The 20,696-nt window shown below is 41.4% G+C and overlaps 2 protein-coding genes across 4 annotated transcripts; both read left to right on the top strand.

Moving 5' to 3' along the window:
• Positions 1 to 51: 51 nt before the first annotated feature.
• On the top strand, positions 52 to 3,139 carry LOC115596980 (uncharacterized). 3 transcript variants are annotated; one of them, XM_030442492.1, is made up of 4 exons: positions 52 to 231; positions 515 to 583; positions 695 to 758; positions 2,009 to 3,139. In XM_030442492.1, the coding sequence occupies exons 3-4, from the start codon at positions 718 to 720 to the stop codon at positions 2,886 to 2,888; spliced, it is 921 nt and encodes a 306-aa protein (XP_030298352.1). In that variant the 5' UTR covers positions 52 to 231; positions 515 to 583; positions 695 to 717; the 3' UTR covers positions 2,889 to 3,139. The 3 variants fall into 3 exon arrangements, with proteins under 3 accessions (XP_030298352.1, XP_030298350.1, XP_030298351.1); XM_030442490.1 differs by having other exon boundaries at positions 57 to 231; positions 2,004 to 3,139; XM_030442491.1 differs by having other exon boundaries at positions 57 to 270; positions 2,004 to 3,139.
• A 3,881-nt stretch (positions 3,140 to 7,020) lies between these two features.
• On the top strand, positions 7,021 to 17,114 carry ppp1r1c (protein phosphatase 1, regulatory (inhibitor) subunit 1C). Its single transcript, XM_030442847.1, has 6 exons — positions 7,021 to 7,197; positions 9,434 to 9,491; positions 10,993 to 11,030; positions 11,456 to 11,510; positions 14,494 to 14,700; positions 16,772 to 17,114. The coding sequence occupies exons 1-6, from the start codon at positions 7,117 to 7,119 to the stop codon at positions 16,825 to 16,827; spliced, it is 495 nt and encodes a 164-aa protein (XP_030298707.1). The 5' UTR covers positions 7,021 to 7,116; the 3' UTR covers positions 16,828 to 17,114.
• Positions 17,115 to 20,696: the final 3,582 nt, after the last annotated feature.

The raw sequence follows: 20,696 nt of genomic DNA, 5'->3' as shown, positions 1-20,696 counted from the left end.
TGTGTGTGTGTACAGAGGGGTGTGTGTGTGTTTGGCTTATGTTTTCTCGTCAGTGATGGTACTAAAATGAACGCGACCCACTGTGTACTCTCAGACAACAGACACGCACACTCACCTGGGCGTGGACGTCTCATCTAGATGAACAAATGCAGGTACGTGAGCCAGCTGTCGACACAAACCCCGACCGCCCGGCTGCATCCTGGACCTGCAGGCGAGACAGAACAAGTCTGGGTGAGAAACACACACAGACTTAAGCACCGTGAATCTGAGGTACCCGCACCTGGATCCAGTTTTCTCTATTCACGCTGCTTTAAACTTCTCAGGCTGTAATTACAAAGTGTTTGTGCGACTTTACATCATGAAACCAGGATTTTTTTCTTGAGTTTCATGTGTGGGCTGAGCAGTTTTATCTTATCTTTTTATGCAACATTTTGACAGTTTTACCAGCTGTTGTTTTTTTAGCGCTTCACTTAACAAGTAACTTAAAAAGTGGTTGTTTTTTTAAAACCTGCAGCAAACTGAGAGCCTGATGGAGAACACCAGGATGGATATTCATTAAAACTGGGAACCGCGAATGAAAGAGGTAAAGTTTCTCCTTCTTTGTGTAGCTTGAAATGTTTCTGTGTTGTTGTGTTTTAAAGTTGCTTCATTAAACCTGAATGTTTTGTTTTGTTTTGCGCTTCCTTGCAAACAGGTTTCTGCGGGGTGTCGGGATGAATGCGGAGGAACAATGTGCCGACAGTCCGACTCAACCAAAGGTAGATATTTGTGATTAACGTGACACCCTGAGTTAAAAAGTCTTTGTTGTAAATTACAGATTTTTGTTACTTCTAAAAATGTGCACGCCTGGCTCAGGAGGAGGAGCTGTTTTGTTCTAATGATTAAAATGCAACAAAGTCCTTTCGAATTAGATTTGAATGATGACGCATACGAAGCATGTGACACCCACTGACGCGTCAACAGAGCAAAGAAAACATCAGACGTGCTGAGTGATGAGGAACATTCCTCACATTCATACATGGAACTGAAATGTCATTAGTTTCCCATCACACAAAAGGCACAAAGAGAGAACTCAGCACTGAAACAAATTGTCTCAGACTATTAAAGCATTTTGTTAGATTAAAATGCATTTTATAGAGGACATAATTTCGACAGGTAGAGATGATCAAAAGGACCATACTGTGTTTTAATGTACAACCAGTACGAGCCTGAGAGTTAAATTAGCAGCTAAGACAAGAAAGAAGCTTGAACTTGTCGTTTAAAGGGGCGCTATGTCGTTTTGGGGAGGAAATTCAAACTCAGAAGTTTAAATATTTACAATATTAATGAGGTAATAATACAAACTGAATAAACAAGCAAACTGTTCTCAGAGGAAATTAAGTGTTGGAAGTTAGAAAGGTGGCAGGGTCCGCCACATTTGACCGAAGTAAGACAGTATAGTACTCTGCAAAGAGAGTTTATTTAGTTTGTTAAGGACTTGGATTTTTCAAATTGCACATCTTCTGTTACTGTATAAAAACCTGGAAGAGTTTGAGGCCGTCGTCCACCAAAAAACTAATTAAACCATACTACGGATAACAACCCAGAAAAAAACAGAAAGACATGATTCGTACGTTGCACAACCAGCAGCTTGTATTTCTTCACCTAACCAGAAGTATTTCATCACCGGAGCGATGCAGCAGATCAGTAAACAGTGAAGCTGATACATGTTCAGTAACTTTAACCGCTCAAAGCTGGAGAGAGTGAATCCTTTAAATATTAAGTTAGACGGACTGAACAGGTAGATCCTGCTCTCTCGACGTTGTGAAATCGTTATTTAGAAGTCGTTCTGTCTGTAACCTCGGTAACCTTTGTAGGGTTTGAGTGAGGTCGAGGCCGAATGTTCACAAAGAGAGATTAGCCGTGGAAAGATACACACAAGATCAAACGTACGATCCCGTGACTGACTGTTTACAAGTCTTAACAAGTTGCCGACAGTCTGACTGACTCTGATCTCCGTCCAGCTCAGCCTGACTCGCTGCGCCGCCTGCTACAACCAGCGGGCCGGCTCCATGCCTCATCGGGGCGGTGATTCCAGCTCTTCAGCAGAGGACTCTGGACCAGAGGCGGACTGGCAGTCAGAAGCAGAGTCCAGCTCCAGCAGCAGCTGCTCTGTGGAGGATTTATCAGAAGAGCCGGACGAGCCTGAAACACAGACGACCTCCGCTGCTGCTGCTGAGGCTGAATCTGGAGGAGGAGACGCTGACGAAGGAGACGAGACGGGAGGAGCGTCGGAGAGCCAGAAGGACCAAAGCAGGACAAAGGCGGTGACTCGAAGAGGACCACTTGTCAAGTCTTCCTCCTCCTCCTTCTCCTCCCTGACTCCTCACCTCGCCCCTCTGACCCTCCTGCCTCGCCCTCAGACGGTCGTCTCCACCCTCCGCCTGCAGGTGCTGCCACAGACAAACGACGACGGCGACCTCCTCTTTGTCGAACAACAGGAGGAAAATTCGGAGGAAAGTTCTGGAGGAAGAGGACGAGACGGAGTCAACGGTCTGCTGCATCCACCGACAGGGTTACCGTGGCAACCGTTCACATTACACCATCACCACCAACAACAGCCTCAACACTTCCCTCCACTCTCAGCTCAGGGTCAAAGGTTGCTGCTGCCGCCGCCGCACACACTTCCTGTGCAACACCTCCCGATGCTCCACACACACCTGCAGGCACCACACACACACCTGCAGGCACCACACACACACCTGCAGGCACCACACACACACCTGCAGGCACCACACACACATCTGCAGGCACTCGCAGATCCACATCTGTGCTGGTACTGTTACAGTATGCAGTTTCCTTACTCTCCACACTGGAGTCTTTACGGAGGTGGACACTTACCCAGATAAATAAACAGCCCTGCAGGGACACGAAGTCACGAGCCTTGAATGAACACTGAGGTTTAGTAGTTTGAAGAACATTTCATCATCTTTAACAAACTCTTGTTCATTTGTTTTGCTATGTATACAGACTTCAAACTGACAAAAACAGGTGTTAACACCCTGAAAATATGAAGTATGCATCACTGCAGCATTTGTGCATAATTTGTGTTTTACAATAAAGGCTGAAACCATTTTTTGGGACACATTTGTAGAAACAGTGTCTGAGTTTTGAGTATGAATCTGATCTTTTACGACATTCAACATTTAAGGAGAGCTGTCCTGATTATTAGAAATCAAGGACAGATGAAATAAAAGTACAATTTACAAAGTCTGTTCTTAATCACAATGTTGACATACTTCTGCTTCAGTATTTCCACTTTCTGCTTCTTCATTCTTCCTCTCCAGGACATTTATTTCACAACTTTAGCACTACTTACTTTGCAGATTTAGATTATTTAGTGTTTACAGGCCACTGATTGTGTCGTCAGGTACAGTGAGACGATGCTGCATCAGAGCCGGTTCAGACTCGAGCTTGAAGCTCTGCAACAATCAGAAACAGAAGATCAACCCTGCATTAAATGAATGAAAGTATCCACTTCCTGCACAGAGCTGCCGTGTTGTGTCGGGTCTACGAACGACTGTGTCACATTACAGGAAATCATTTAATAATTTATTAATGGGGTCATTCTGCAGAAGGACAGATGTCTGCAATTGATTTTTAACATTTGGCCACTTTGTCTCGTAATGTTTGTCTTTAGTAGACGTCGTGTCATGAATGTGAACATTTCTTGGACAGTAAACTGAAGCGTGACAGGAAACAGGTCAAAGAAAGTAAAGTGATGTCATCGCTGTGATTTATATTTCAAAATAAAAGACTTTCATCACTCAGTAACACCAGTGAAGTGGCTCGAGAGGACGATTACTGTCATTCTGTATTTTATATATTTATTTAGAATCTTTTGGAGACATTTCTATCATATATTTATTAGTTATGTAAAGGGTTGGGTATCAAACTCGGTGCTTTTAAGGGCACCGACTGAATTATGTCGCTACTACTGAGTGCCGTTTCACATTAAATCAATTGATGTCAATTTTCAGAACCTGAGTTCACAGAGAGAGACTCTCCCCAAAACTAAGTAGACTAATACTACTATAAGTAGACTCAGATAGACTAGAAGTGAATAATTTAACTGGTTAGAACAGAAATTAAATTTTTTGTAGAGAGTAAAGTACCGGGAAAAAGGTACTGAATGGGACCGGTATTGAATTCCAGGTATCGATAGAACACTTTCTTCTGAACGTGATTGTTGGTCGGGTAGTTCTGTTGTGTTTTGAATGTTGATTAATTGATTCTAAAACAAATATTGATCCAAGAGGCTGTAACTGTTCAAATCACCTGCTGATTTATTATAAAATATGAGTCTCAGGTGTCTTTCAGGTGTAACTTAGGGACAGAAAAATAAAGAGCCGGTATCACGTAAACATCGCTTTACGCAGCTCAAACATCTGTACCCTGGACGTCACGCCGTGTGCTGAGCAGAGGAAGCCGGTCATTACAGCAGCTGATACGAGCTGGAAAAAGCAGGTGCTTGTTGCTGAAGACAACACAATCGTTTGTGTCTCACCTTCACAGAGCAGCGGTGGACAGTTTCCAACCACAAGACGAAGAAGAAGGAAAACAAGAGGCTCTTTGTGAGATGCACGTGTGGTTTGTTCCACCTACAGTAGCCGCTAAGTCTCTCCAGATGTCTCCACTGAGACAGAGTGTTTCCACCACCACTGCCAACACACACACACACACACACACACACACACGCACGCACGCACACACACACACACACACACACACACACACACACACACACACACACACTGATGTCAGAAGATGCAGCTCTCTGAGTTGGGGGCAGAAAATGCATTCACAAAGAGGGAAAGTAAAAACAGAACTTCTCTTTCTTTACTTCCTGTTTGCTTTGAGTCGAACAGAAAAATCTCTTTTTAAACGTTTTGATTTCCATCCTGAGAAAAAACTGACGATATTCTCATTCATTAAAACATTTCTTTTAACTTAAATCTCTTAAAGTGACCCTGCAGAGGTTTTAAAGTTTAAAATTGGAAACCCATCAGTGACGAACAGGTTCTGCTTTATTTATAGCCACGGTGATATTATTATTATTGATGTGCAGTTAAGAGACGAGAATATAGTGATAAAAACTCTTCCAGTTGCTGCGTTCAGGTACACTCCGACACCCGACACTCGAACACAAATATATTATTGTGGCCTTCTGATTTGCAGACGAGGAGAATCGCTAAACGCCACCAGAGTTTGTTCTTTAAATAAACAAACTGATTCCTGAACAAAATGTCTGATTATGCACAAACGGATTGAGGTTGTGCAAATCTGTTGTGGAAGCTGCGCATAATAAACTGAACTTAATTTAAAAGTGGGATTTTGCAGTATACACAAGAGAGGTTTTTAAATGATGTAATGCGGCGTAACATCAACTGAAAAAGGAAGTCAGACTTGTTACCTTCGCTTGTTTTTCTGACATCAAGTATTAATCCCCGTTTTAGAGGGTATAAAGAAAAAGTTTCATTGCTCTTATAAAAGTATTTTTGCCGACCGCACTTCCAACTACACACTTAGTTTACTCTTGATCTCAGTTTATGAATCCCTGCGATTGGATTTCCACGTCACTGTATACATTTTTCCTCCCGTTCGACACCCCAGAAGCTCTCGAGTCCGACGACTGCCGTTAATCTTTGAACAATGGAGGTAATGTGAAGAACACGTAGGTACTCGGGTTTGCAGCTATACCATTATGAAGATGACATCATCTCCTCTGACGTCTGTCTGGGACTTGAGCAGTTTTTAATCAACCTCAGGGGAGTTTACATCGCTGCGTACTTCATGTCCTGACTTAAAGGCTCAATACGTTTACTGGACGGCTTTTTAAAGCAATAAAAATATAGAAATAAAACCTTTTACAGGCATATTTTTATTGCTGGCAGAGTGGACGAAGCCTTGAAACAGGATTTAGAGCTGGGAAATAAAAAATAAAGGAAATTAACAGTTAACTGAAAACATGAAATATGACAAATCTCATTCGTTTTATTGGTTTCAGAGAACTTTAACGTGAGAGTCGTTGGGTTGTATTGGAGGGAATCATAAATAGTACTTTTAAAATACCATGGCTCAAAAAATGGCAAAGAGAAAGAGAATTTATAATTTTTGGGGGGATAAATCTGGATTGCAAGGTTGTTGTGTTTTAGAGTTTTGATCTGTTAGCCAATTTAAAGTGAGATGTGGTTTTAAATGTGCGATCTTTAGATGTGAAATGCAGGAAAAAACACTTGATTTCCTGTTTACTTTATACCAGATCTTGTTCTTGGCTGTCATGTGTATCTGTCATGGAAACAAGTGATAGTCAGACGTTTAATTACTTTTAAAAAAAAGGTATTTCTCACTTTTAACACAGTTGTTTGCAGGATGCACAGCGCTTTTTCTGTAAGATTAATATTTGCTTTAGTGTCGTACCAACAGACCACAGAGCAGCTTCTTCCCTCCAGTTCTGATTTTAGGTTTTACCCAGAATCCGATCCAGCGACGGACATTAAGATCTATAATAACGACCAGTTTGGCCGTTCTGTTTCACAACGAGCTGTAAGATCTTGTCTGTAGACTCTTGTGTGTCTCATATTTTCTTTTCAGTCTTGAAAATGAAAACAGCGTAACCGTGATGAAGATAAATAAGCACTTAAACTGAAGCCAACACTCTTAACTTTCAAGGTTTCACATCGACCCGATCTGAATGTGGCTGCAAAGTAAAGCATCAGAAATCAGTCTGAACGTTTCATTTTTGATTTTTTTAGAGCGAGAAACGATTCAAAAAGATGAATTATTAACACGTCTGACTTCATTACACTCTCATTCTGCATCAGAGTGTATTTTTCGGAAAAACCTCCCGTCATGACTCGGCTTCTCACTCTTTATCTCTTTAAGTCTGTCAATTAGTGATAATGGACCCCATCGGTCGGGAGGAGACCACTCCCTCCCTCCCTCCCTCTTTACTCCCTCCCTCCCTGACACACACACACACACACGCACACACACACATGCACACACACTCCCTCTCTCCCTCTCTCTCTCTCTTTCTTTCTGTCCGTCTTTCTTTCCATCTCTCAGTCAGTAATAATGGAGCCCAGCAGTCCGAAGAAGATCCAGTTTGCTGTACCTCCGCTGCAGGGACAGCTGGACCCTCAGGCCGCCGAACATGTGAGTGTTACCCCACCGTGTGTGTGTGTGTGTGTGTGTGTGTGAGGTTCACGCATGTGGAGGCTGAATGGAGGCTTCTATCTGATCTTGGGAGTCTTGTCTGGAATTTTCTGTGTGTGGGTGCAGATCAGCGCGTGTGTGTGCATAAGTGCGTCTTGTGAAAACCGAAGCTTGTGTATCTGTGTGACGGCGTGTGTGTGTTTAATGGGTCGGTCGTGTTTGATGATGTGCATGTGACACATTTATGAGCTTGTTTGTTTTCACGAGTATTGTCAAAGAGTTTAAAGGGGGTTATGTGTGTGTTTGCGAGCAGATGAAGCGAGAAACACGCCCCTGAAACACTTTTGTCAACTATCTAATACAAACAAACGCAACTAATTCGGTTTTATTCTGCTTTCTTGAAATATTCACTGTACTTTTAGTGTTTTAAATGTCTTAAAAACAAAAACAAATCTTCCTCTTCAGTCCTTCTTTACTGGCTGTTGATCTAAAATGAGGCTGTGCACGAATTCACCCCCCGTTACGGATGATCTGCAGCTGATTGCAACAAGTTTCACGCCTGTTCTCTAGAGAGGAAAAACCCACAAACCAATCACAAACCAACAGATCTTTCTTTTAGTAAAGAGTAGAAAAAGCCAGTCAGAGAGGTTGAAAGGACAGTTTGACTCCTGAAATCTGCAGAACACCACAAAGTCTACTTCTGAATGGCGCCTACAGTAAAAAACAGGAAACAGAAGCCGGTCTTTCATATGTTGCACCATGGAGTTGGAGTGCAGCTCTCTGTAAGGCGTGAGTGTTGGACGCCGGTCGTTTGCCTCTCTGACGTCTTTATGAACTGTTTGTTCGACTGGGAAACCGGAAGCTGAAGCTGGTAATGAACAGTGACAGATTAGGGCCCCTCGTCGGCTGTTTGGAGAGGCCCCTGTGTTGGAAACCGTCAACACTTTAGGAAGTCAAAGATAAATTTAAGCGCTGGTTTTATGAGATACCATCTTGTAAACCGAGTCTCCACATCCAGGATGACGATGAGCATTTACATTCCTGCAGTGTCGTTAGCTTCGTCTGGGAGCTGAGAGCCAAACAGAAATGATTTGTTGTAAAGTTTCATCTGATATTTACTTTGGCTCCATTTGTTATTGTAGTTATTAAGGCTGGAAGTATTGCAGTAATCAGCAAAAGTGTCATTTTTAGCTCAAGTTTCTCATGTTAATGTTGAGAAAACTGATCTAAAATGTCCTTTTCCAGCTTTCTTTTTACAAAGAATCAGTCAGAAAAATAAAAACAACTGAGCGTTTATCTGTTAGCTCTCACCTTTACGCTGCAGTGCGGTTTGTGGGAATGTTGTTCTGTTTAGTTTGGTAATAAAACTGTGAATGGTTTGTTAAATACTCACAATAAACCGAAGCCAGAAGAATTCAGGCGGTTAACGACTCGCTCTCAATTAACTTACGCACGAATACGCAGCGGCGAGTGTAATCGTGTGTTTTTACGGTGGAAGAGTTGCAGCGATTAGTTCCAGTTGTTACTTTTAATTTAGTATAATTTGGACAATGAGCTGAATTGTGTGTTTTTTTTAAGCCTAATTAACGAGGACACTATTTCAGGTGTTTCAACTGCTGAATACCCAAAGATGTCAAGACAGCAAACACACAAATCTACAGGACGAAGCACAAAAGAGAGTCGGCATGGACAGATGTTAAGAAATGCAGATTAAAACAGGGAGCAGAGTGACATAGAATCAACTGACTGCAATTATTATTGGATCCTAATCTGCAAAAGCCGATTAGCACTACCTTTTGTTAACAATAAAATGGGCAGTGTACCTTCCTGACAGGTGTTGTAAGTTGTACCTGAACTGTAAAAGACACTAAAACTATCTCGTCGTTAGCTCAACATTTGCTGCTGTTAATTTAATGCTCTAATTTGCAAGGAAGTTGATTTATTGAGTCTCATTCCCAACTACAATCACAAAGTTGGGAATGAAACTCACCAATCAGCGTTCTTACAAATAAGACAAATACGTTTAGAGACATAAACAGATGTTTATGGCTAGGTTACACAATCTATGTTTATATACTGAAGGACAAAGAAAAGAGGTGAATTCATCAGATTTCTACATCTATCAAACCTGTGTTGGATCAGAGGGAAGTTTTAACGAGAACTGGAGATTATTTTCTTAAAAATGTTTTTGAGGAGCAGCAATGAAATCATGTCCGTGTTTGTGTGTTTACCTCAGATCCGTCGCAGAAGACCGACTCCTGCGACTCTGCAGATCTACAGACAACCTGGCACAGGTGAGAGAGAGAGAGACAGAGAGTGTGTGTGTGTGTGTGTGTGTGTGTGTGTGTGTGTGTGTGTGTTAGAGAGAGAGAGGGGTGTAGGCAGAGGGGGAGACGAGAGACGAGAGCTGAAAAGCAGCAGCTATAATGGAGCCTTTATTAGATTTGTGCTGCAGCTTTTGGTAAGTGATCTCAGTGTTCAGGCTGGACTGATGGATGCCTAAAGAGAGTGTGTGTGTGTGTGTGTGTGTGTGTGTGTGTGTGTGTTGCCTCTCAGCTCTTATAAATCCCTCTACACAGGAACTGACTGATTGAATAATCGCCCTGATTCCATTTTGTGAGCTCAGCTCAGTGAGTCTGGTTCCAGTAGAGACGCTCTGCAGGCACCTGAGACTGTTATTCTGCTGCTATCACACACAAGCAGGAACACTGGAAACATACAAACGGACATAAAACATCTTCAGCATCTTCTTCTCTGTCTTTATTCATTTAAATTTGATCCGTGCGACAAATCTCAGAGTTTCTTTTCTTTTATTTCTTGGTTAATCAGCCACTGACGGTCTGAAGTGGAAACCAGCTGGCAGCTGTGAAAACAAGACGCGACTCTTCGCCTTGAAACGAAAAAAGATCAGCGTGACAAAAATGCAGTTGTTATGTCTCATGTTGTTGAATGTTCAGTATTTTGTCTTCAACAAATGCAGATATTTTCTTAAAGTTTAACGTTTTAACTTCTACTGGAAATCTCTGGGACTCTTGTTTGGTTTTTCTTAAAGAAAGATTTCCTGTATTTTGTTCGAGCTCCTCAAGAGATAAAAACTGAGATTGAAAACATCGACACAGAGCCGATCGAGAGTCACACTGGGCGACAAGTTCCTCTATCAATCCTTCAAACACCATCCTGCTGCCCTAAATACTCACAAAAGGAACAAATATGGATTAATCCGCTGCTGAAAATAATCCCCAACTAATGCAATATTTTCTCCCGTTTGAGGAACATTTGCCACAAGCAGAGTTCACGTGTTGTTTGAGATAATTTACCCTAAAGAAACAAACTATATATCTGTGAGCCATCTTCAGCAAACAATGGCAACAAAGAAGCTTTGGAAGTTGGAGAGTACCAACTAAAGTCGCCTGCTGCTTCATATAATCAGGAATTTGGCCGCACAGTCTCACGTCAAACGGTGAAATAGACCCATCGATCCACTAGAGGTCAGCGTGTGAGGAAGACGGTTACCACAAAAAGTAGAAGCAGAGATAATGACGGGAACAGCAGACAATCTGACGATTGGACAGCCGGTGGTGATGAAGAAGATATTTTTAGTGAAATCACAATCTTATCCAAAACTTAACCAAGTAGTTTTGTGCCCTTATTTTGAAAATGTACCCAGCCGGAGCATGTTTGTGATTGCTAACGTGACCGTGAAGATCAGACGAGCCATCTACTCATAAAAATAAGCTAATGACCAATCAGTGAAAACAGAAATATCTCACTGCTGCTGTCTCGTCTCTCCTGCAGATGTTGGAGATCAACACAACGCCAGCGGAGAGTCACAGGTTTGTATAAATGTTGTTTGTACACAGAATTTGTAGATATACCAGCAGGTAAACACCGATCTGTTCAGAGTCACTTTAGAGTGAACCAGCGTGAGCAAAGAGCCTCCATTTTACACATGACTACATCAGCGCAGACACGTTAATCAATATTTTCTTGTTACTGCACATTTCTTGTGAACTCCTGTCATTAAAAGGTCGCAGCAGACCGTCAGGGGACAGACAGTGGGCCGGGTAAATGATGGCTTGTCTGGAAAGTCGATGCCGTGTCACTTTAATGAGATTAGAGAGGACGACACGGTCTTTCCTGTCTCCTGATGGATATTTATTTTTATGTCTAAGCAACAGCTCCTCCTCGTTATATCCTTTGTTTTTGGTTTTAAAATATCTTTAAATCGTCGTTTACTGAATCTTTGTCTTCCTGTTAGCCTTCAGAGGCCGCTCAGAGGAAGCAGAGCACCTACGCCCCGCCCACCATGAAAGGTAAACGAAAGAAAAACTTTCAGCCTCATCTCACGTGCTTCTATAAAACGTGAACAATGTCTAAACATGTATATAAGATGCTCTTTGCATGGAAAGTGGAAGAAATCCCATTTTCCCCCGGAGGAGAGGATTAGGAGGAGGATTTACTCGGTGCAGCTCAGGTCCCTCTGCAATCTACGGTTTTCTATAATTAATCACCACTAAAAAGGCGTCTAAAATTGGAAGCTGAGATGTTTGCAGCAGAAACGCCAGAACATCAAAAGACACGACCGCAAGCACTTAAAGGAGCAATCTGTCAGATATGGCCAGAATTTTTGCTTAAAACATAACAAAAATGAACAAAAAGGTGTAGACATTATGTCAAAGGTGACCATGTTTGGAGTTGCAGAGATGTCTACTGAAGTTAGCATGCTAACCAGCTAGCTCTCGCAACACCACTTTGTACTGCAAGAGGCGAAAGTCTGTTAGCCCCTGAAATTTCAGCTGTGAGATGTAAAGGCGACGAGTACTTAGTCTGATAATCAAACAAAACCCGGATTCATAGTCTTGCTGGGAGCTGCTGTAAATCGCCTCCATACCGTATCCCGTGTCTTCAAGCTTACCTTCCTCGGTCTTAAAGACTTTGTTCAGTCCCTGTTGGGTCTCAAGCCATGTTCGCTGTCATTCTGGGTCCTGGTCCAGGAAAATTCTAGGGCCACTGACTCCACGGCTAGCTGAACCATGAGCTAATAAGCTAACGGTAGCTCGTCTGGTGATTCACAGCCATCTTTATTTTCTGAGCCACTTATATTTTACAATTTACATCTTGTTTGTTTGTGGTTTGAGAATCAGTTGCAGACATGCCTGAAAGTCTCTGTGGAAAGATCCTTGAAAGCAGAGAGAAAGATAAATCACTGTCATCTGTCGGTATCTTTTGGAAGTTTGTCACACTTAATGTCTCTTAAATTTTGATTATTAGCATCAAACCCGTCGACTGAAGGTGTGACCGGGACATGTTAATAGAAAATGTCTAACTAAATATGCTAAACTTCAAATAAATATTTGTTTGATGCGTATAAAACGTGAAACAGGGAGTTTTCCAGCTGCGGTCGTACATCAGCTGTACATTCAGTTTACAGTATGTTTATTATAAACAGTCAGATCTTTGTTCAGCTCCTCTAAACTCTGAGCTCGGTGGTGTCATGTGCCGGTGTTTCTGCTGCAGCTGAATATACAAACTCATCTCCTCCGTCCTCTCCTCAGGAACATGTTCTCTATATGTTTGCTTTTTTAATGGACGCTCTGTTTGTTTTGTTTAATTACGCGTTGTTTGTCTTTCTTTGCTTTTTTCTGGAGCTATTTCTGGTTTCTACTCCCACTTCTGTTTTCTTTGGTTTCCAATATTTCTCAGCTCAGTCGACTGGGTGGTGGTGGGGGAGGAAGGGAGGATACTTCTAAAAGCTTGGTTTGTTGTTTGGGAAGAAAGATACACATTTGACAAAGACTTTCATCTTTTATATCTCAGTTTTTGAATATACTATAATCAGAGTTTAACCTTTTACAGATCCTGCTTTTGATCTGTAGCTTGTTTCAATAAATTTTCTATTTAGAAATGAAGGATTTTGCTTTTTAAACCTGCAACGAGTCCTTTTTTTTTATGAATTACAGCATGTTGTGGATGATACGAGTGTATGTTTGACTCTTTAGTCCCATGACGGGGGAGACTTTGCTTACTAGGACCATCATTTCACGTTTTTGGGTCGTTGTTATTATTTGTTATTGGCCGTAGTGTTGGTAGTAGCAGAGGTGTGTGCAGGTTTTGTAGGATATATAATCTGTATGCTGGATCGTCTCTCCTGATGTTGTGAGGAACAGCAGCTTCTTGACTTGACAGACGTCAACGCGGCTCATCTTTTATGCACAGTTTGTCCACAGAGCACCTGCCTGATGGATCTCTAAAACACTTTGTTGTCATTTTGTTATCATCACTCTGCGCTGAATAATTTATAAAAGTGTGACGGGGAGACCAGAAGGAGCGGTGCAGCTGCAGCCTCTCCGTTTAGAGGCCTTCGTATTTGCTCGACTTTCGTATGCGAGACAGGGAACTCCGGTTTAATGAGCCTGCGGGGGAAAGGTGAAGGTTTCAGGGGAGCAGAAAGGAAAACCTCCAGGAAGAAAAACACTGTGCTGATAAGTGTGTGTGCAGCTCCACCAGAGAGTGCAGCACCGAGCTGGTTCCTGGAAGTGAAGACAGTAAAAGCTTTTCTTTTTATTGATCCCACTTGAGTGTGTGTGTGTGTGTGTGTGTGTGTGTAGGCCAGTTAGCTAATAGCTTCAGGAGTAACTGCCTATGCACCAGACTGTACATTTACATACTGCAGGATCAGAAAGAAGCATTTTATCAAATCATCTCAGTGTTTTTTCATACCGTGGTTTTATAATAAGTTCTTCATGTTGACGGTGAAATGGATCTTTAATCTTATTTTTAAGCAGACTTTGGCAGCATTTACGTTAATATTTAGTCTGCTGGCTCACGATCGAGCTCGTGATTGAGCGTCGGACATCGACAAATCAAACTGGATTCAACACCGACCCGAGAAGAACAAGTCGGGGTTTATAGAATCGTAACAGCTCTGCAGGAAAAATCTTAAAAACTCACATTGGTACTTAAACTGTGGGCCTGTTTGGTGTAATTGAAACTGGAGTTTGACAGCAGAAGATTTTGTATCATAAATCAACAACCTTCCCTCTTAAACAGACGTCTAAACTTCTAAAAGTGAGACACATTTCTCTGGCGTCTTCCTCTAAAGCCACAAACAGGATATTTATGTTTTATACAAGATGTCAGCGAAGCTACTGAACTGTTTTCTGTCTTCTATCTTTCAGTTCAGTTTGTAATTTAAGTTGGTAATTAATTTCAGTTCTTTTATTTTGGGCTTCTTCCGCTCGATCGATTGTCTGTAGCTGCAGCATCTCTCCACTCGAGGCGCTCTTCTCTCCTCAGAGCTTCAGCTGGGGGTGGAGCAACACCTCCTGGGGGCGGGGCTAAGTGAGACCGACGGCGAGGAGCTGAGCCCGGTCACAGCACAGCTGTACGCCGCCGCTACCCTGTGGGGTAATCATAACGGGCCAGAGGAGGCCAATGGGAATGAGGCGGGTCTGCTGCTAGCCAATCAGGAGAGAGCAGTCGCAGAGAGCAACAGTTCAGGGGGTAAAGTGTTTTTTTTAGACGGAGAAACGTACACACTTCGCTCAGCAGTACACTCCAAAATACATCAATGTTGTGTGCTGTGAGTGAAGACGATACGTACGGAAATAATATTATGTTTCGTGAGTATTTAGAGAGTTTAAACAACTGTCGTGCCAGTTTGAAGCCTAAAAAACATTCTACAAACATTTAATATTCACAGTTATTTGGACTGTACTGTTGACTTTACACACATCGAAGGCACTGACCAAATTATACTGACTGATAACGACAACTATCGTATCATTTTGCTCAACTACATCTCCAAATAAACAGTTATTCTTGATCATAATTAACATTTAAAGTTGCTCAGAGAATTACACGGATACAGAGTCAGATGTGAGATGACAAGAATCGTCTGTAGCTTCCAAATCAGGGTTAAAGTAAAATTCTTGCAGCGGAGATTTTTCAGTCTCTCAGCTGTTTGTCACACCTGAGCTGCTCGTGTCGACGCCTGCAGGCGGCTGTGAACAAGCTCCGATGAACAAACCTGACACCTGGATAAAAAGAAATCAGATCCTTTATATAACTGATACTAAAACAACTTTGTGATGTTTGTTTCATTGAACTGAACATCAAAATCATTAAATAATTAATACAATGAAGGTAAAACAGCACATCGTCATGTTTTTAGCAGAGCCCACAAAATGTTTTTGCAGAAAAATTACCAAAATACATTTTCTGTGAATCAACTTAATTAATCATATTTACATTTAGGGCATTTAGCAGATGCTACTGTCTAAACAGACTTACAGTAATTCATACATTGGCTGTGATCAGGAGCAGTTATGGGTTCAGTATCTTTGCCCAAGGCCTCCTCAACATGCAGACCAGAGGAATCGAACCAGCGACCCTCTACATAACAAGACTGGCTCTGCCCCTGAGCCACAGCTGTACTAGAGTTGAAGCGACTTCGGGGAACTTTTAAAGTGTTTAAGAAACAGTCTTGTGATTCTCTGTTGATTATAAATGAGGTGTAACAGCAAACAGGATCATTATATAGTTCATATTTACGCCTGTGCTCGGGCACAGATCACACATCCTGCTGTTTCCAGAGCATCCAAAACAAATACATGCACCGGCAGCACACGCTAGCAAAGATATTTACACATCGTAAAAAGCTAGAAACAAAAACTCCTTGTTCCTTGTCGTCTGGCCGGCCGAGAACCAAAACACATACAAACTTCTGAGCATCTAGCAGCTGAAGAGATAAAAGCACACAGTGCGTTTACATGACACTCGAGAAAAACAAATTACTGGGTTAGTCCGACTATGATCGGATTTCCCATAGTCGGATTAAAACACCTAGATTATTCAGTTGATAGTCGCGTTACTCGTGCATGTATACGTTCCATCAGATCGGATTGGATTTTGCGTTCTGCACAGGCTCGAGGTTTTTTCCCGGGGCCGTGAGCCGGAAGTAGAAGGACGGCGACGGCGACGGCGACGGCGACGGCGGCGGCGACGGCGGCGGCGGCGTCTTTGCTCCGAAATCACCGCAAGCAAGAGCGCCATTGTACATCTAGTTTGTGTAATTATCATGTATACTATATACAAAATGTACAAAGATGTAGCTTCGTCTCACTCTTCGTACGCCATCTTTCTCGAATGCCGAGGCAGTACAGCGCCACCTATCGTACCGGGTATGACATGCTCCGGCCAATAATCCGATTTTCTCACCGGCAGAAAAGAGCTGATTGAGTAGCACAGTCGAACTATGGCTGTAATCCGACTAAGCTGTGCATGTAAACGTACTGACTGAGAGTGAATATTAAAACTTAGTTAGATAGAAACAGAAGCTCCAAATCAATAACACAAGGAGTCTGAGTCCCTCCTTACCAAAAATGTTGACAACAACAAATTAAACTCCCTGAATAACCAACACTTCACTCACTCTGTTACTAATAACTCACTGTGTTTCCATTTTAACGCTCTGTTCTAACAGCACTAACTCTTCTCCCTCTCTTATCTTTCTTTTTCTCTTGTGGCTTTCATCGATCATCCTCCACTTCCTCTCTCTCTCCATCTTTCTCAGATTTGTCATGCGACCACAAAAAGGAAGCGTCCAGTCCCGACTCCGTCTCCCGATAGCCACCTTCGCCTCGCTCTCACCCCTTTTTTCTTCTCCATAATAAACAACTTTTTTTCCTTCTTCCTCACTGCTGTTCATCCGACCCCCCATTAACACACTTCGGCTTCACTCCCCGTGCTGCACATTAAATACTGTATGTTTTCATCTCCGTCTCCTTCACACACACAGAAAAACGTGCACATACGTGATTTTAGTTACTCAAATCAGGCTGGATTAAATTACTGTAGGTGATGTTGGTGCTTGTGTAGAAACGGCTGTGAATAAAGATGCATTATATTCAAACATTTACAGAACGTGTGAGTGTTTCTTTATCCATCGTGATATTCTGACGGCATAAAACATGTTTTGGTTTGTCTGATAGTTACCTGAAAAATGATAATAAACCCTGCGGGGATGCAACGGAGCGTTGAGTAAACCATTAAGAGATTACAACAGTGAGAGTAGCAGATTAACGGGAAGGAAAAAGGTTTTAGAAAGGACGCCGTGATTCGTTTTTCTGCACCACTAACGCAGAAATAAATAGCATCACATGGCTGCCTTCCCTCACATCTGTGTGACCCCGCTGTTTGAAGATCAGCGTCCCCCCGTCACCGCGTTAACAGCTGGAAACGTCTCTGTGTTTGTGAATGAGTGTCCCGGTGTTTTTTGGGGCCCCTGAGAGGCTAAATGGCCACAGATGGGATGGAGGAGCTGCAAGAAGAAGGAAAGGGAAAGAAACAAATGGGACTTCGACCCTCTAAACATCATCATCCAGGTGTTTGTTTGTTTTTCACATCTGTGTCTCGGAGTAAATCATTTTAAAGTGATTCATTTCTGGCATTCGAGAGCAGCTGAATTGAGTTTCCTGCTCCTCTATGAAGATTTAGCAGGTATTTCCTGTTGATGCCGAGTCTGACGTGCAGTTGGAAACAATAAAACGACTGTTCAACCTTCCATGGACGACAGTTCCTTAGTTTTGCTGTGTTTGTTTACATGTTGTGACCAAAGATTTGGATAAAGTGCATCTTGTTTTCTAAGGGTTGATTTGTTTATTAGAAATGTATTTAAATTGATATCAGCATATGGAAAGGAGAGAGAATTGTATCAGGAGTGGAAGAGTTTTTTTCAACATCTGATGGTTGTGGTGATGGTGTACAGGTGGGTTGGAAGGTGAGGAATCAGATTACATTTTATTCAAAAGTGTACTTGCAAAGACTAGAACATTTGTAAGGATTTTAGCAGCAGGTGTTCGGACGTCAACTGAAACAAACTCTTTGTTTTCATGTCTGAATAAACTGAACTTCAAGGACGACAGAGTTTCATACTGTTTTACTTTGTTTGTATGTGGCGGACCCTGCCACCTTTCTACCTTCAGACAGTGTTCTGGGTTCCCTTTTTCCTCTGAGTACAACTTGTTTATATTTTGTATTATTACCTTGTTAATATTGTTAATAATACAATTCTGATGCCATTTTTCTTGCCTATATTAAGTAGTGAGGTCTGTGTGTGTGTGTGTGTGTGTGTGTAGGTGACCTAAAAACTCCTGTACCTGAGGAGGAAGAGGAGGAGACCAACCCTCAGGAAGAAGAATGACGCAGGAGAGACAGATCTCAGCGCAGAAGAAGAAGGAGAAGAAGAAGAGGCCGATGCATCACTGACGTTCTGGACAATCCGACAGACTCTGGCGTCCATCTTGGCCGTCTCACCAACATGACAAGACACTGATGAGCGGGAGAGAGATGACCTCAGATCATTAAGACAGCAGTTAACATTCAATTAGTGTCAAAAGTTTTACTCTTAATGAACTGGCCTGTGAACACATTCACCTCAACAACAACATTTCATCGCCCTTTAGTTCATAAATAAGTTGGAAGTATGATTTTCCCTTTAACCAACGCAGCAAACTGACAACAATCCAACAAGTGGCACACAAACAAAACTTTAACACTTTTGGTTAGAAAAGCTTATATAAGAATAATATTCTGATTCTGATTAACTGCATACATGTGCAAAAAAGGATTCACACAAAATAAATATTTCTAGAGGATTCAAAATAAGTTAAAAGTAATTGCTGGTCTGCTAGCTACTACAGTGTAGCCAAGAGAGCTAACTAGGCTAACGCTACAGGGGCAAGGGTTAGCCAACTACACCTGCTAGTTAACTAGGTAGCTAACAGATTAAGCTAATAAATTCATGGTAGATAAAGCTACTTCTTTATCACCATTGCGTGTCCGTTCACTCATTACCAGATTAAAAACATACAAAACATTTTGACTGTTAGAAAGTCTATTAGCATTTGTAGCATACGTATTTCATGATTGCTAGCTAAACACGACCGTTAGCTTACGTTGACGGTTAACCTCCAGAAGCACCACATTACCTGCTCGGCAAATATCCTTATTAAAGAGATAATCTTCTGGGTTGTTTGTTTCCCTCTGGTTTGTAAAATATCCTCCGTGTGATCAACAATTTGCAGGTGGGTGACACAACACCTGTAAAATACACCTGTAGCCTTACAAAGCAAAAAACAGTAACTGCTACGCTAAGCTAACTGTTAGCTCTTTTTCAAAGTGTTTTTTTTTTTTTTTTTTCAAAGCAGACATTTTGATAAATAGCAAAATTACAGTGTTATTAATAATATTAATGAAGGCTGCACTCATGTGGATTGTTTGGTCAACATTTTTGTTATTAGTCACACCTGTGGTTTCATGTCAAAAAGGTATTTTTGAGCAGTTTGTTCAGCTTTAACAATTAAATGTAACCTGCAAAGTGAAATGTGAGTTTACAGTCGAGACAACACAGGTTTTAACTCATTTTTTAAAATAAACTGGACTTGTTACATCTGATTATTTCATGATGGATCAACAGATAAACAGGATTCATGTTGGATTTTGTCTTCTTCTGTTAATTTGTTTGTTTTCTTGTGACTTATAATATCAGTAACATCTATAATTGATTGATTTCATACAGAATAGACCCTGGAAATATAAGAATGTATACTATTTTAATGTCCAACTTGATTTACACGCCCCTCTCCCTCATGTCATCATTGTGGTTTTAGTTTTCCTGCAGCGCCCCCTGGTGGCCTCTGTAGGAAACAGCAGGACTGGATTTAAATACCTCGTCTTACAACAACTGCTGCAGATGTGAAGGATCAGAAATCATGTTTTTACAAGGTTTTTTGTAATTCTCTGTCAGATGCCAAGACATTGGGACTAATTTTGTTGCAAAACCTGACATGAAATAAATAGTTGATGCTGTGTTTATACACGTCCAGCTGACTGCACCGGGTGTTGTTGAGGAATATACTTTGTTTTTATCTTTAAATGTTCAAAAACTCCATGTGAGGTACGTCTGTATGAGTTATTGGGGGTCTAGTTCTTACAGCCACTCGTCTCTGCAGTGAGTGAGATTGATTTCTCATTAAAACCAACAAGAGCAAATATTTGCTTTGTACACATCACTCTTTATATATTTGTTTTGGAGTAGTTTCCTTAAGTGCAGAGTAAATGTTGACACAACCTTCGTTCTACAGGCAGAACTGAAATAAGTGTTTTATCATTGATTATTGGTAAAAGTAATGATAACACTCAGTGAAGTCCAGCATTCAAAACTTAACTCTCGTAGGAAATTATCAGCAAATTATACTCAAAGTATCTGAAGTATTAATTTGTCAGAATGGGCCGTCAGTGTTATATTATCATGTCATTATAATTATTGATATATTGACAAATGTACTTTATTATCAGAGCTGTTTAAAGTGGAGCTAATTTTAACTACTTTATATGCTGTTTGGACAATAATTCTAATTTCCTTTCTTTTTATTTAGATCTGAAATTTAAGTACTGATGATGCTGTATGATAAATGTATTAATATAGATAATTTATG

This window comes from Sparus aurata, chromosome 15, assembly GCF_900880675.1.
Source record: "Sparus aurata chromosome 15, fSpaAur1.1, whole genome shotgun sequence".
Classification (NCBI taxonomy): domain Eukaryota; kingdom Metazoa; phylum Chordata; class Actinopteri; order Spariformes; family Sparidae; genus Sparus; species Sparus aurata.
The sequence above is the reverse complement of the archived record's forward strand: the minus strand, read 5'-3'. Positions and strand labels throughout refer to the sequence as shown.

Bases quoted from the DNA above. Each gene is read 5' to 3' on its own strand.
- LOC115596980 (XM_030442490.1), top strand. From the start codon at position 714: ATGAATGCGGAGGAACAATGTGCCGACAGTCCGACTCAACCAAAG. The intron at 759-2,003 runs GTAGATATTTGT...ATCTCCGTCCAG, and splicing joins ACAGTCCGACTCAACCAAAG to CTCAGCCTGACTCGCTGCGC.
- ppp1r1c (XM_030442847.1), top strand. From the start codon at position 7,117: ATGGAGCCCAGCAGTCCGAAGAAGATCCAGTTTGCTGTACCTCCGCTG. The intron at 7,198-9,433 runs GTGAGTGTTACC...TGTTTACCTCAG, and splicing joins ACCCTCAGGCCGCCGAACAT to ATCCGTCGCAGAAGACCGAC. The intron at 11,511-14,493 runs GTAAACGAAAGA...TTCTCTCCTCAG, and splicing joins CGCCCCGCCCACCATGAAAG to AGCTTCAGCTGGGGGTGGAG.